Raw genomic sequence first — 16,926 nt, forward strand, 5'->3', positions numbered from 1 at the left:
CTTTGTCAAAGTAGAATGCATCAAATTTGAATCTTTTTTGAGGTATTACTTTGAGAGAAACTAGAGACTGCATTAATTCTTCCTAGTTGTGGTCCAATGACAACAAAGATAAAATTTTTACATGCAGGAACATACTGGACCTCAGTAAGGAAGCAGCTGAGAAGTATCAAGGGAAAGAATTCTTACATGACATATACACAATCAGGGTCAAAAACAGAGGAAGAGGGAGCTGGCAATAATTTTAGAAACTGACCAAAAGAAGAAAGGTGCAACCAAAACTGAAAGGTTTATCACTTAGAGGGACACTCACTCATTCTATCAATCGAGTAGGCTTAAAGAAATTTCAGAGAATGACAATGCTGAAGATAGTTTTGGATGACATTAAATTTGCAAAACAGTTGGCCCAATGATTTCAGTGAATATCTGTCTCTTTTGAGGTACGTTAGTCACTGTGACACACTACGTGCATCTGCAACCTCATCACCCACAATTCTGTTCTCAATGTATGGCAAATCACAAGACAAATAAAATAAAAGCCTAAAGGCTTTTGAATTCTCTTGGCAAAGAATATAATAAATTATTATGAATGCCATAATTCCTAATTTGGAGATGTTACACATTAGCAATAAATAAATATTGACCTACTGTTTTCAGGATTCTCCCCCAGGAGAATATATATACAAAATAGCATTACCCAAAAACACATTTATTATATAAAATAATTATAAAAAATAAATTTCTCAGTAGGGCACAGTGGCACACAGCTGTAATCCCAATACTTGGGAGGCTGAGACAGGGAGGTTGCAGGTTAAAGACAGTACATGCTAATTTAGTGAAAGTCTACTTCAAAATAAAAAGGGCTGGAGGTCTAGCTCAGACGTAGACATCCCTTGGTTTACTCAGAATTACTGGGGATTAAATAAATATAAATTCTTAAACCTTTTGGAAAAGTTGCTATAATTGAAAAATTCCTAGGAGAAAAAACTTAAAAACTTAAAAAGTTTAACAAATAAGCACAACTTTTAATTTTATCTATTTTTTTCTGGGACTTAAAAACCTAAGGGAGCCATAATAAGTGAGAAAGCAATGGCAAAGATATGAAATTAAAGACTTCTGGGTCCAGACATGGCGGCACGTGTCCATAACCTCAGTATTTAGGGCCTGAGACAGGAGTATTTCAGGTTTGAGGCCAGCCTCCGCAATTTAGTAGGATATTGTTTTAAAATAAAAAATAAAATACGAATGAGGTCTAGGACAGAGTAAGAATTACCCTGGGTTCAATGCCCAGTACCAAAGACTACTGGGGTGTCGGAGGTCTGGTAATAAATCAATAAGAAATTAAAAAATGACTGGATGAAATCAGAGACTATTCAAAGAAATGAAGAATAGGGAAAAATTAACAGATAATATTAAATGTATGTCTTAAGTCAGGAAGTGTCTTACCTCCATTGGACTAATAAATTCATTCATGCCTCTGTTGTAGACATAGATCATAGCGTCATATAGATGATTTTCCCAACACATGAGAACTACCTGTAAAAAGGAAGTCAGTTGGTCCACAGAGTGCAGTTTCTCACCAATTACTTTCCTCAAAGATTTAAGGATGGAAAGGATCTTGAATTTTCTTTCTTAATTTTTCTTATTCTTTCTCCAGTGAAATACTAAAACACAATGCCTGGGAAGGAGTTACTATAGGTACAATATTACTTTTGATAGTCCAATTTTATTTTTATATATTCTCCAAAGTCTAAATTTGCTTCTTCTCTATTCTTACCTTACCAATATTCATTTTACTTGTGCTCAATAATTCTACAACTATTTATAAAATTCTATATTGAGGCCCTCACAGGCACCTACTCCCTATCCTTATAGAACTTACATTTCTCTTGGACACCCACTGAAGGGAAGGATGGATACAATGGTATGAGTTAAGACTTGGGGAAGATATTCAACTACATAAACAATTCATTATCTATAAATGTGCTAAGCATGATAAAGGAACCTGACTTGGTTCAGAGTATTCAAAACGTCATCCCTGAAGGACCAATATTTAAGCAGATGCATGCATGTGAGCCAGATGCATGTGAGCTGGTACATGCATGTGAGCCAGAGCAAAGGTGGAAACAAGGGATTCTGCAGGCAGAAGACAGTATGGATGAAAGACCTACAGTGAAAAGGAGCTTGAGCTGCTTAAGGATGGTGAGAAACCAATTTGAGAAGATAACATAGGAAAAAGAATAGTTATGATGTTAAGTGTAAAGTACTCTATAGTCTGTTCCTATAAAAATTATATACTACCATCCAGTGACAAGAGAGCTAGAGCAGAGGTTGGAGAATGATAAGGAGCAAGTAGCTGGGTGGTAAAGAGAAAAATGGAAGTAAGGTGTCTTGGCAGAGTCCTTCTGGAGAAAGGACTGTTCGGGAGCCTCTTCTCTTCTTTCTCCAGCCTCTCTCTCAGCCACTGTCATGCTCATACATCTCTTTATTGATGACTAACACACTTAAAGCTTTGGTCCTAACTTTCCTCTGAACCATCCATTCACTTCCTTAGTATGTGAATGTCTAGTAGTGATCTCAAAATAAATTGGGAAAGCCCAACTCCTGGTTTTGCCTCTCTCTTTTCTTTTCTTTTTTTTTTTTTTTTTTTTTTTTTTTGGTAGCACTGGGGACTGAACCCTGAGGCATTCTACATCTGACCTAAACCTTCAGCCTGATTTTATTTCTTATTTAGAGAAAAAGGTCTCACTAGTTGCAGAGGGTCTAACTAAGTTGTCAAGGGTGGCTTCAAACTTGTAATCCTCCTGTCTTAGCCTCCCAAGTACTGGGATTACAAGCATGGCCACCACACCCAGCTTCTTCCAATTTTCTTAAAGTACCTACCCTGTTTCTCAAGCCAAAAAAAAAAAAAAAAAAAAAAAAAAAAGCGTGGCACTGTTTTGAAATACTTATTCCCACACTCCCATATCCTTGAATCTTATTCATATATAATCAATTCTACATCCCAAACACCCCAAATCAAGCTGACTCTATCTCACTGCTACCATCTCTGGCATCAGGGTGATTTTGCTTAAAATGTTCTAATGATTTTGATAGCACTTAGAATAAAATGGAAAATTTTCTACCTTGCCCTACAAAGTCTGCTTCTCTTGTTCACGTGCCTTTTTCTATTACTTGAACACCCTAGGCAGAATCCTCCCCCCACAACCACCCCTTCTTTCCATTAGCTTTTACCTATAAAAGTCTTCTTTCCTAAGATCTTTGCATTACTGATTCCTTCTTGTTATTCAGATTCCAAGACTCAATGTTACCTCCTCAGAAAGGCTTTCTGTAATAAGGCAATCAGCTTCTTATTCTGTCTCTAACATATTGCCTTGTGTGATTCTTAACATAGCATTTATTTCTGGACACTTTCTGGTTTGTTTACTGTTTATCTGTTTACTGTCAAGCTATTCTGCTAAAAGTTAAGCTATATTGAGAGGACAAGCCATGTTCATCAGCACAGCTGCAGCATCCTCAGAACCAGAGACTCAACAAATAGTAGTTGAAGTAGTGATCAAATACTGTGGAAAGAATAAGTAAAATCAGGCTTGAAAAATATCCAACATAAGGTGGGCGTGGTGGCATATGCTTGTAATCCCATCATTCAGGAGGCTGAAATGGGAGGATGGTGGTTTGCAGCCAGCCTCAACTACTTAGTGAGGTCCTTTGCAACTCAGTGAGACCCTGTTTCAAAATAAAGAATAAAAACTGGGGCTGGGTAGCTGGGCATAGTGGTGCAAGCTGCTAATCCCTGCACTTGGGAGGCTGAGACAGGAGGATCGCACAGGTTCGAAGCCAGCCTCAGCTGGCTTAAGAGACTCTGTTTCCAAATAAAATATAAATAGGTCTGGGAGTGTAGCCCGGAGGTAGAATGCACCTGGGTTCCATCCCCAGTACTACCAAAAAAAAAAATCTAAGTCAGAGCAAGGTTTGAAAGTTATTTGGAGGTAGAAAGAAAGAGAAAGGAAGGAAGGAAACAGAAATAGCAACTCATACTGTCAAGAAATCTGGCTGTGACTAGGAAGAAAAAGTTGGGTCAGTCCCTTAGGGGAAGAAGGACTGAAATCTTGACATAGAGAAATGAGAGACTGCCTGGAAGGGCTCTTCACTGCTTTTTAACATATTTACATGGTGTTAGGGAAAAGCTGAAAATGTTGGAAAGAAATTTAAAAATTCTCCTATATGAGATGGGTACATCAAGCTTGATTGATAATATGCTTTCAAAACATTGGACTACAGTCAAAAACTGTGATGACTATGCCAAATTACCCATTTAATAGAAAGTCATACATAAAAAAGGATCTGGCTTTACTTTGTAAACTCACAGTCATTCATAAAGAGCTTCCAGAAAGAAAACAATAGTCATTTTCCAAACCTTCCACTTTTATGTGATTTTGCACACTTAAAAAACCCTTTTGTTCTAAATAACGCCTATTTTTAGCTTGAGAGGGCTAAATACTTTTACATGTACTCCTAATAGTAACATGCTCACTATTATGACTAATGTGCAATTCAAGAATTAAATACTATGAAATTCCTTAAACCAGACAGTAACCCTCATAGATCGTGACCCTTAATTGAGGACTGAAAATTTATTGTGGAAACTTTACATATACTAGAAGTATATTATCAAACAATGGGCTGGCTGCTCGTGGTGAAAAGTTCTGTGATTTTCCTCTCATACCATTCTCTACCTTTCAAACTTCAACTATGGCCTTAAGTACTAGCTCTTTTTAAAATAGCATCATTTTCTTAAAGGTAAAAATATTCTATTATTCATTTGAAAGTACCCATAGTTGAAACTCACCCTACTAGATGAAAACTGTCTTAGTAAACAATTTGATGATGGGCCAGTCAAGAAGCATTTATTGAGCAATTTATAAATGTAAACTCTATGCCAAGAGCTCTAGAGAATGCCAGAAAATAGAAGACATAATTCCTGGCTTTCAGGCATTTATCTGGTTTTTACTTACATAAAACAGCCCTAACAAATATACTGAAGAACACAAATTTATAAGACAACTTACTAGAAGTGCTCAATAAATTGCTGGGGTTTATAGAAGGCAGAAGAAAGCCTAATCAGGTGACTACAATCAGTTATGGAATTATATCTATTCTGTAAGTTAGGATACTGTCTACAGACTCACCTGCTGAATATCTAGGCTGGTGATATCCATATGCACGACAAGGGCTTCCACGTTTTCCATTAACTTTTTATCTTGGAAATGAACAATCAAGTCTTTCATTACCTGGGGTGTAATTCCCACCAATTTATCACTCAAAATGTAGGGCTCCAGGCACTCCAAAAACACTCCTTTGGCCACTGAATTCTCACTTAATTTGTCATACATTTGGCTAAATAAAAGATCCCTATAACAGAAAGAGAAAAATAACTTTAGAAACAGCCTAATATCCATTAAATTTAGTCTGCTAAAGTATATCTCATTTCACCCTATTTTAAGAATTTACTAAAAATAGTAACAATATTCGCACAGAGTTTCATTTTGCAAAACCCTTATATTACACGTTTAATTCCTTTATGTTGGAAATGTTCAAAATCCTATTAGCTACTTTGAAATCTCCAATTAATTGCTGTCAACCATAGTTGTCCTACAGTGCTACCCAACATCAAAAAGTTATTCCTCTGCTGGGCGTGGTGGCGCACGCTTGTAATCCCCGGGCTTGGGAGGCAGAGACAGGAGGATCACGCAGGTTCGAAGCTAGCCGCGCGCTGGCTTAGGAGACCCTGTTTCCAAATAAAAATGTAAAAATAGGTCTGGGAGTGTAGCCCGGAGGTAGAAAGGCTTCCAGGAACCCCAGTACCACCAAAAAAAAAAAAAGTTATTCCTCCTATAATGATCCTCTCTCCCTCTCCTTACCCCTAGCCTCTGGTAATCACTATTCTACTTCTATGAGATCAACTTTTTTAGCTTCCACATTTAAGTGAGAACATGTGGTATGTGTCTTCCTGTGCCTGACTTATTTCACTCAACATGATGCCCTTCAGATTCATCCATGTTGCCACTAATGACAATGTTGTACTCCTTCGTGGCTGAATAGTATTCCACTGTATATATATACCACAGTTTCTTTATCCACTCAGATGCTGTGGGAACTCTCAGTTGATCCCATATCTTGGCTATTGTATAGTAGCCATAATATACACGGGAGTGCAGAAATCTCTCCCATACACTGATTTCCTTTCCTTTGGACATTTACCCAGTAGTAGAATTGCTGGATCATATGGTAGTTCTATTTCTGTTTTTTTGAGGAATCTCTATGTACTATTTTACATTTCAGCTGTACTAATTTACATTCCCACCAACAGTACATATGAGTTCCCTTTCTCTGCAGCTCCTTAATCTTTAAAATTGCCATTCTGTCTAACTCACAATGCTTCAACACGCTGAAACATCCAAATTTGCTTAACCACTCCTGCAGTGGTTATGTCACTTATTTCCAGTATTTCGAGTGATGCCACAGAAACATCTATAAATATAGCCTTTCCCATTTTGGAGGGGGGCATAATTAATTACTCACTTAGTCATTCAATTCTTAGAAATTTAACTTATGTAAAAGGATATGGGGCTGAGAGTGGTGGCACACGCTTGTAATCCCAGTATTTGGGAAATTGAGACAGGAAGACTGCAGGTTTGTGGCCAGCCTCAGCAACTTGTGAGGCTCTCTACAACTTGGCAAGACCCTGTTTCAAATTAGGGAATAAAATAGGGCTGGGGGTATAGCTTGGAGGTAGAAAGCCTCTGGGTTCAATCTCCAATACTGCAGCAAAAAGGAAAAAAATATAGCTCACAATCCCAGCGGAGGAAGAGGAGGAAGAGGAGAGGAGGAGGAAGAAGAATTTTGTATACTTGAAATGTGCTAATAAATTATCTTCAAAATGTATCAGAACACCAATTTATAGAGCCACCAGCAAGTTATAATACAGTTTGACAATTGGGAATTTTTTCCCTTGATAACAAGTACAAATTAACATTTACAATTTTCAGTAACTAGCAAAATTGAATATTTTCCATTTATAAACTTACATATCATTCACTTTTTAAAATGCAAAAGCTATGCTAATTCTATTTATCTGTTACAATCATTCATTTATTTTACAGAAATGTATAATTTCTTTACATGTTTATTATGTCAATTGTGGAAAATGGTGAATGGTTTTATTCATGGATATCACCTTTCATGACAAGTTCCACAAAAAGGTCAGGTATAGATCTTGCCTAGCACATGAAAGGCCCTGGTTTTCATCTCCTATATAGCAAAACAGAAAAAAAAAAAAAGTAGGCTGGGGTTTTGCCTCATCTGAAGTCCTGGAAGGGGCAAGTGACAAGCACTACACCAGAACTCCATAAACAGCACTTGCAATATCCTGAGGGAAAATCCATATCCATTCATTTTGTTCTCAAATGCATAAATGCAATTTTTCCATCACTTTTCCCCTCTGCTTCACATTTATCAGAGTATTTTTCATGTTAGCTTCAGTCTAATCAATATTTCATCACATTTTGTGATTACCAATTACTAGCCAAGCAAAGAAATGAGATTAATCAAGTTTTACTATAAAAAGAAAAAAAACAAAATAAGTACGAATTCATAGAAAATGTCATATTTGCTAGCCCTTATACTATGTAATATACTGTTAAAAACAACATACTAAGAAGGATAATCATATATTTTAGTTTAGTACAAAAAGCCTTGGGGAAAGAGAATTAAAGAAAGCTAAAAATTCAGTAAACAGAGCATGAACACTGACAGACAAGGTACACTTGGGACAAAGAGCAGCATATACTGTTGGTAGGATTAATGGCAAAACTACACATTTTTCTTTCTTTGCTTTTCCTTTTAAAAACCGCATTATTGAATAACCACTGACATATAAAAAGCCCCACATAATATTTAATGTAAATATGTGGCCCACATATTTCTTATGTCCCACAAAGAAAAGCATAATAATATGAAAACAAAAAGACTGACAAGGTTTGATCCACAGCATTGCACACACACACACACACACACACACACACACACACACACACACAGAGAGAGAGAGAGAGAGAGAGAGAGAGAGAGAGAGAGAGAGAGAGAGAGAATAAAAACAATGTACTCTATCATAAAATATTAATGTAAAAGGCATCTGGGAGCCAAGACTGAGTGTCTGAGTGACGACTCTAGAAGGAAAAAAAATTATCTGAAATTGGCTTAGTAGTAGAGTATGTTTCATAAGATTGTATTTCTATTATGCACAATATGAGCATTCCTTCAGGCAATGTTAATGTCACAAATATTTTGCAAATCTGAGAAAGTAGAAGACTCAAGACATAAATGGAACTAAATGTCAAAGAAGATATTATAAAGAGAGTATTCAGTTTAAGGAGAAAGATACTATCAGGGAATGAAGCTATATACACCTAACAATGCTCTGTTAAGCTTAGGGGATTGACCATTTTTGGCCTTATGACCTATGACAACTCTAAGAAAATATTATAAAACTACCATGAAAGAGTGATTACAAAGCCAGGCATGGTGGCGCACGCTTGTAATCCCAGCATTTGGGAGGCTGAGACAAGAGGATCTTGGTTCGCAGACAGCCTCGGCTACCTACTGAGGTCCTTTGCAACTCAATGAGACCCTGTTTCAAAATAAAGAATAAAAAATAGGATTGGGGGTATAGCGTGTAGCTTGTAGGTAGAATGCCCCTGGTTTCCATTCCCAGTACCGCAAAAGGGGGCGGGGGAAGATTACAGCCCAGTGCAGTGGTGCACTTCTGTAATCCCAGTTCTTGGTTGAGACAGGAGGACTGCAGGTTCAAGGCCAGGCTCACCAACTTAGTGAGACTTTGTTTCAAAATTTAAAAAAATGAAAAGAACCGGGAGTTTAGCTCAGTGGTTAATAAAAGCCAAGAGATAATAAATCGATTCTAAACTGGTGAAAATTTAAGCAAGATTTTACCTTACATGTTATACGCCGTGATTTACTGCAAAAATAACTGCATTCTCAGCCAGTCAATTGATTAAATAAAATTGGAGAACATTTTCTTTTCAAATCATATATAAGTATGTTTATCTCCAAAACATATAACACAAAATATTTCTGTAAGAATATGTTTTTTTCTTTTTCCACATATTATTCTTCATTTTACAACTATTAAGTGATGTCAATTTTATGTAGCTATGAGAGTTTTCAAATATCCACAATAAGGATCACAGGTTACCCAGCAAACTAGAATTATTTCATTAATTCAGCCATCGGGTACTGAATAATTACTTTGTGCCAGGTATCATCCTAGGTAGAAATAATAAATATCTTTAGTCACAGTAAGATAATGCCTTCTTATTCTAAATAAGATGTAGTCTTTCTATTACTTCATTTTGTCACATTTATAAATTATCTAAATTTGAAGATTTGAGTTGAAGGAGTACTTATTAGTATTAGGAACACCTCTTTACCTCTATTTCCTCATCTTGAAATGAAGATAACATTACCTTTCTTAATTATGAGGTTTTTGTCTTGTTTCTTCCTATGGTACGAGGAATGAAATTCAGGGGCATTCTACCTCTGAGCTATACTCTCAGACATATTTTATTCTTTTTATTTGGAAATAGGGTCTCACTAAGTTGCAGGTGGCTTCACAAAGTTGCTGAAGCTGACCACGAGCCTACAATCCTCTGTCTCAGCCTCCCAAGTGCCAGGATTAAAGTGTGCATCACTATGCTCAGCTAATTATGAGGTTTAAATGAAATAAAATATATAAAACTGATCCATAAACTATTAAGGCTACTTTTAAAAATACTAGATAAATAAGAAGTGAGTGTGAAAACTGGGGTAAAGAAAATATTAAGTTAAGAAAAGAAAGGGTGAAGAGCAGGGGTTGGTAGCACACTCCTATAATCCCAGTACTTGGAAAACTGAGACAGGAGAATCACAGATTAAGAGGCCAGCCTTGCCTTGGCAACTCAATGAAACTGTAAAATAGCTGAGGGTGTGGCTCAGTGGTAGAGCACCCCAGGTTCAATCCTCAGTACCACATAAAAAAAGAAAAAGAAAAAAAAAGAGTGAGGTTAATATATGCATCATGGTATTTTGCCTTCTAAGACACAATGACGAGCTATACAATTCACTGTCCCTCAGCTAAAAGTAAACTAGGTGTTCAGAAAATGCAAAGCTACTTTAGGGCAGGGGGTATAGCTTGGAGGTTGAATGCCCCTGGGTTCCAACCCCAGACCCACAAAAAAAATTTAAAAAAATAAATAAATAAAACCCACTTTTATTCTCTGAAAGCTGTGGGACTTTGGTAAGTTATTTAATCACTTTCCACCTCTGGAACCTCCTCTATAGAATTAATAATAACTATTTCATTGCTATATAAATTGGGTAATTTTCTGCAAAAATGAAATAAGTTAATGTAAAGCCCTTAGAACAATATCTATATATTATTATGAGTATGAATTAGTACATGGTGATTAAATTTTATAGTTAGTATTGAAACCAACAAAGGCTAATCAAGAGCTTATTTACAATGATTCATTTTAAACAAAAGGCTCTAATAAACAAAACTTCATAAACAAAGTCTAGGCTGGACATAGTGGCACACACTTGTAATCCCTGCGCTTGGGAGGCGGAAACAGGAGGATCCCGTAGGTTCGAAGCCAGAAGCACTGACTTAAGAAACCCTGTTTCCAAAAATAAAATAGGTCTGGGAGTGTAGCCTGAAGGTAGAAGGGCTTCCAGGAACCCCAGTACCACCAAAAAATAAAAATAAAAAAAATAAGCCAGGCGTGGTGGTGCACGCTTGTAATCCCCGCGCTTGGGAGGCGGAGACAGGAGGATCGCGCAGGTTCGAAGCCAGCCGTGCTGGCCTAAGAGACCCTGTTTCAAAAATATAAAATAGGTCTGGGAGTGTAGCCAGGAGGTAGAAGGGCTTCCAGAAACCCCACTACCACCAAAAAAAAAAAAAAAAAAAACCAAAGTCTGGTATTTTTTGAGTGCTATTAAACACTGTGTTTTAGTGATGATTCATAAAAGAGTATAAGAGAAAAGCATATATGTACAATATATGAATTACATATTTCTTACTTTCAACACCTTTAAATAGTATTGCTCTTCTGTTGGTTATGTTTTTTGTCTATATTATGCTACACAAATATGTAGATAATATACCCACAGCATCTATTTTGGAAAGTTTAATTTTATTAGAAGAATGAAAAAATGTTAAAGAATCCAATTTCTTTAAAAATCCAAATTGATTTTTTAAAAATCCAAATTGATTTTTAAAAATCCAAATTGATTTTTAAATGTATCTATTCAAATCCATAGAGTACATAGCAATGAATTATACATAAATAAGATGCTACCTGAGCTCAAAATAATTGAATCTGACAGGCAATGCATACTCACTTTCGCTGTAGCAGAAGGCAGTAATCAACTATGACAGGCACCATATCCTGTAGAGGAACCACAAAGAAAGATCAGCCCCACATCCCTGCCCATCGCCCAATGGCAAACAAAGAGGTCTGCTAAAGATGCTGGTTGATTGTTAAAGATGATATTACTTTGTACCATGATTTTGTAAAGAATATGTCATGATGTGTCAGAAGTCTTAAAAACATACATATTTTTAACTCAGAAATTCTACTTCTAGAAATTTATCTTAAACATGTTTAAGAAAAAAACTATTGCATTAAGGTGTTTGCTACAGCTCTGTAACAGAAAGAACAGGAGAGGAGGGGATGGGGGAAGTAAAGAAAGAAGGAAAAAAATTGAATTAAGCTCAATATACAGCTTAGGAAAATAGTAAAGAAAATTTTGCTGCTTAAATAAAGTATTACATATAAGTTTATAAAGAGTTTACAAAAATATCAAACAAGTACTTGGTAAAGCAATATATTTATTTCACAACTTTGTAAGGAAAATCTGCAAAGAAAAAATAGAATATAGGCAATATTTTTTTTTTTTTTTTTTGCGGGTTTGGGGATGGAACCCAGGGGCATTTGGCCTCCGAGCTACACCCCCTGCCCTACTTTTTATTCTTTATTTTGAAACCGGGTCTCACTGAGTTGCAGAGGGCCTCACTAAGTAGCTGAGGCTGTCCGCGAACCGTGATCCTCCAGGTCTCAGCCTCCCAAATGCTGGGATTACAAGCGTGCGCCACGACGCCCGGCTGAATATAGGCAATTGATAACAGAATATAGTTGATCTTGTTAATGGTCCAGGTGATTAAGATTGTCCATATTTTGTCACAATCCTCCAAACTAGCTATTTTAAGGTTGATTAAACTTCTCAGTTTCATAATATTGTGATTGCTTTGAATCCATTATGTATAGGCTCATGCCAAGTAAGTGGCAACCCATAATTTTGGCCTTTTTCAATGGAAATGGTTTGAGAGAGAAATAGTAGCTTATTATGACTGGAAACTGATAAGTAACCAAGCATTAGATTTAAAGAGTACTTTCATTTTCTGCTGGCTACAGGGAACTGATTTCCTTTTTAAAATCTTAAAAGGGCTGGATATGGTGGTGCATACTTGTAATCCCAGTATTTGGAAGGCTGAGACAGGAGGAACACAGGTTGGCAGCCTTTCTCAGGTACTCAGTGAGCTTTATTTTGAAACTTATCCTGTTTCAAAATAAAGAATAAAAAATAGAACTGGGGGTGTGGTTTAGAAATAGCCCCTGGGTTCAATCCCTCATACCACAAAAATGAATGAGTTAATAAATAGTGGGGTTAGGGACATGGCTTGGAAGTAGAATTTCCCTTGGTTCAATCCCCAGTACTGCAACAAAATAAAATAAAATCTTTAAAGGCCTAGGTTCTAGAAAAACAAATAACAACAACAACAACAACAACAACAACAACAAAATCAATGCATCAGAGGGAGAGAGCACTGTGTGAAAAAGTATTATATGCTATAGCAGCTAGACAAAAAAGGTAAAAACTAAGGAACCCTTCTTATTTGAGAGAGAGGAATATGAATAAGAACTGCAATCCTGAAGGAATTATAAGGGGTTTTCCTGGCACACTCTGCCTCCTTGTTATCATTATTCCTCCTGATTAGACTTATCTTATTTATTAGACTCTTTAAAAATGAGAACTAAGCCAGGTGTGGTGATGCACCCTTGTAGTCCCAGAATTGGGGAGGCTAAAACAGGAGGATCGGTCCACGGACAGCCTGGCTCTTTGCAACAGTGAGGCTCTTTGCAACTCAGTTGAGACCCTGCTTCAAAATAAAGAATAAAAAATAGGGCTGGGGGTGTAGCTCAGAGGTAGAATGCCCCTGAGTTCCATCTTCAGTACTGCAACAACAAGAAAGAGAGAGAGAGAGGGAAAACTAAAGCCACGTGTGGTGGTGCATGCTTTTTTTTTTTTTTTTTTTTTTTTTTTGGTGGTACTGGGGTTCTTGGAAGCCCGTCTATCTCCGGGCTACACTCCCAGACCTATTTTATTTTTGGAAACAGGGTCTCCTAAGCCAGCACGGCTGGCTTCGAACCTGCCCGATCCTCCTGTCTCCGCCTCCCAAGCGCGGGGATTACAAGCGTGCGCCACCACGCCCGGCATGGTGCATGCTTTTAATTCAAATATTCTGAAGGCTGAGACAGGAGGACCCTGGTTCAAGGAAAGTCTCAGCTACTTAGTGAGGCTCTTTGCAACTCAGTGAGACCCTGTTTCAAAATAAAGAATAAAAAACAGGGTTGTGGTTATAGCTCAGAGGTAGAATACCCCAAGCTTCCATCCCCTAAGTTCCATCCCCAGTACCTAAAATGGTCTAAAAGTGAAAAACATAGCAGTAAGCCTCAAAATGTCACTGAAACTATCCTGTAGGTTTTCTGGTCACTGAAGAGCTTGGGTTTTTGTTGTTGTTGTTGTTGTTGTTGTTGTTGTTTTGTGGTACTGGGACTGAACTCAGTGGCATTCTACTTTTGAGCTACCCTAGACCTATATTTTATTTATTTTTAATTGTGTATATGTATGTATGTGGTAGTGGGGATTAAGCCTAGGGGCATTCTACCCCTGAGTTACACACCCAGCCCTATTTTATTTTTTAATTGAAAACAGGGTCTGTCTCACTAAGTTGTTGAGGCTGGCCTCAAACTGTGATTGATCTTCCTGCTCAGCTTCCCAAGTACCTGGGATTATAGGTGTGTACCATCATGCTGGGTAAGAGCTTGGGTTTTAATGCCAAAAGGAAGTTGAGGACTTAGATCTCTATAACACAAAAGTGAAGCAGAGAACATGCCTAAAACCAGGATCCTATAAAGGCTGCATCCTCAATAAAAGGAAATCGGAGCTGGGCGTGGTGGTACACACTTGTAATCCCAGTATTCGGGAAGCTGAGACCGGAGGATCACAGTTCGCAGACAGCCTCAGCTACTTAGTGAGGCCCTTTGCAACTCAGTGAGACCCGATTTCAAAATAAAGAGGTTGAATGTCCCTGGGTTCCATCCCTAGACCCGCAAAAAAAAAAAAAAAAGGAAAATGGGGGGGCATGACAGGAAGAAGCCATCACTGGCATAGGAAAATGACAAGGAAGTTTGTGTGCATCAGCAGGACTTGGTATGGGTAAATCTGCACTCTCCAAGAATCTGTAATTAAGACCCTGCCCCCTTGTAGATTTAGGATTTGTTATCTCCTTACTATGGAAAAATCAAGCCAAGAAATTAACATAAGAAGTGATCCTTGAAAAAGAATACTCCAATGGAGGGAGGGGGAGGGGATGGGATGGGGGCTGGAGGAGGGCTAATTGGATGATGTGTGCTTGTATATCCTCTCAAGTCTTGTACTCCAATGTGATTGATATATGACTACAATGCACCAATTTAAAAAATAAATTAATAAAAAAAAGAAAAAGAATACTCCAGGGGCACTTAAAAGAAGCAAATTCAAAAACTCTAGAGATAGTTCTGAGCACAGGCAAAATAAGTACCAGTGATAAAGCCCCACTGAACATATGCTCAAAGTGAAAAATTTAAAAGCATCTCATAGAGCCAGGCGTGGTGGCACAAATGGTTTTAATCCCCGCACTTGGGAGGCTGAGACAGGAGGATCGCACAGGTTACAGGTTCGAAGCCAGCCTCAGCTACTTAGTGAGGCTCTCAGAAACTTAGTGAGAACCTGTTTCCAAATAAAATATAAAATAGGTCTGGGAGTATAGCCTGGAGGTAGAAAGCCTCTGGGTTCTACCCTGAGTACAAAAAAAAAAAAAAAAAAAAGCCGGGCATGGTGGCACACGCTTGTAATCCCCATGCTTGGTAGGTAGAGACAGGAGAATTGTGCTGGTTCGGAGCCAGCCTTGCTGGCTTAAGAGACCCTGTTTCCAAATAAAAAACTATATAAAATAGGTCTGGGAGTGTAGCCTGGAGGTAGAAGGGCTTCTAGGAACCCCAGTACCACCAATAAATAAATAAATAAATAAATAAATAAATAAATAAATAAAAGCATCTCATAATACACCAAGAATGAATGTCATCAGGAACTACAAATAACATTAGTAGATGCCTCAAACTTCAAATAATATAATTACCAGGTAGAAATTACTTTTAAAGGTATTCAAATTATTAAAGGCATACAATAGGAAATTAAGAGCCTGGCCTAATACTGAGACTTATGGACAGACCACAAAGTTCAGTGGGGAGAGTGGTGAAACCCTGGGGTTCACACACCTAGAAAGCTCCCTGTGGTGATGGTGGGAGGATCTGAAAGACCAAGACAGAAAGCTATCATGAGAGACAAAGAAAGAAACAGGGAGTGAAGTAGATAGTGACAGGAGGCCTAAAAACAATGGACATAATAAAGAAATATTTATAACTGTAGAGTGTGGTGACAGATTGATTGTGGGTTGGAAGGCATTATGAGGAGTCTGTAACTCATAGGTTTGAAGACTGGGTGATGGATGGGTGGAGATGAGATAAGGATTATGGAGGCGGTGTTAGAAGGAAGAAGCTAGGTGCATTTATGACATGGTAGATTTGAGCAACATTTTTACTTAGATATTAAACAATAAGGAACTAGAAATGCAGGCTGAGGTATCTCTTATCTAAAATGTTTGGGACCGGAAGTATTGTGGACTTAAAAGGCATTTTCCCCCCTCAAATTTTGGAATATCTAGACTTGTGTAATGAGATACCTTGAGGACAGGACCAAAGTCTAAATGTGAAATTCATTTGTTTCATATACACCTTCTACATATAGCCTGAAGGGTAATTTCATACTGTATTTTAATTGCACCTGCCTATCAACTGCAATGCATCATATGAGGTCAGGTATGGAATTATTCACTTGTGATATTATGTCAGTCCTCAAAAAGTTTTGAATTTTGGAGCATTTCAGATTTGGAATTTTTGGATTAGGGATACTCAACCAGTAGTCATCTGAAACATCTGGGTTAGAACTATAGATTTCTAAGCTATTAAAGAAAACCATGTATATGAGTAAAATTGTCCAGGACAGTAGAAAAAGATAAAAAGCATTCAGAATAGACTAAATCCTAAGGAAGACCAATATTTATGACATAGTCAGAGGATGGAAACAAAATCTAACTTAGGAACTGTCAGAGAAGGAAATGAGAAGGGCCCAGAGTCACAGCTATCTATAGGACACAAAGAGCTTCCAAAAGGAAAAAGCGATCAGCACTTAAACACTGAGAATGAACAAGGTATGAAAAATGTTCACTGGACTCCGCAATCAAGATGCCACTGGCATCTTTAATAAGCAGGTTTTCTTCTTCCTGATTAGACTGAGGACAGTAATGGGTAGAATTCAGCCTGCAGAGAACTGAGTGGTGAGTGAAATACTTGAAGGTAGAGGAGGAAAGCAAAGACAAAGGGAAGAGAAAGAGGAGAAAAGAGGAGAAAGGAGGGACGATGCCAATATATGCAC

At 37.6% G+C, this 16,926-nt stretch overlaps 1 protein-coding gene across 3 annotated transcripts in view; it reads right to left on the reverse strand.

The window, feature by feature from the left end:
* The window catches only part of VPS8 (VPS8 subunit of CORVET complex), a gene marked incomplete at both ends in the record, with an annotated part of 223,582 nt that overhangs the window by 136,016 nt on the left and 70,640 nt on the right, over positions 1–16,926 (reverse strand). For all 3 annotated transcript variants that reach the window (XM_080696055.1, XM_080696056.1, XM_080696054.1), the window contains 3 exons: positions 1,444–1,533; positions 5,187–5,409; positions 11,452–11,498. In XM_080696055.1, coding sequence (XP_080552181.1) covers positions 1,444–1,533; positions 5,187–5,409; positions 11,452–11,498 — 360 coding nt within the window. The remainder of the gene's footprint in view (positions 1–1,443; positions 1,534–5,186; positions 5,410–11,451; positions 11,499–16,926) is intronic.

This window comes from Muscardinus avellanarius (genome assembly GCF_963383645.1).
Source record: "Muscardinus avellanarius genome assembly, chromosome: 5".
Lineage (NCBI taxonomy): Eukaryota > Metazoa > Chordata > Mammalia > Rodentia > Gliridae > Muscardinus > Muscardinus avellanarius.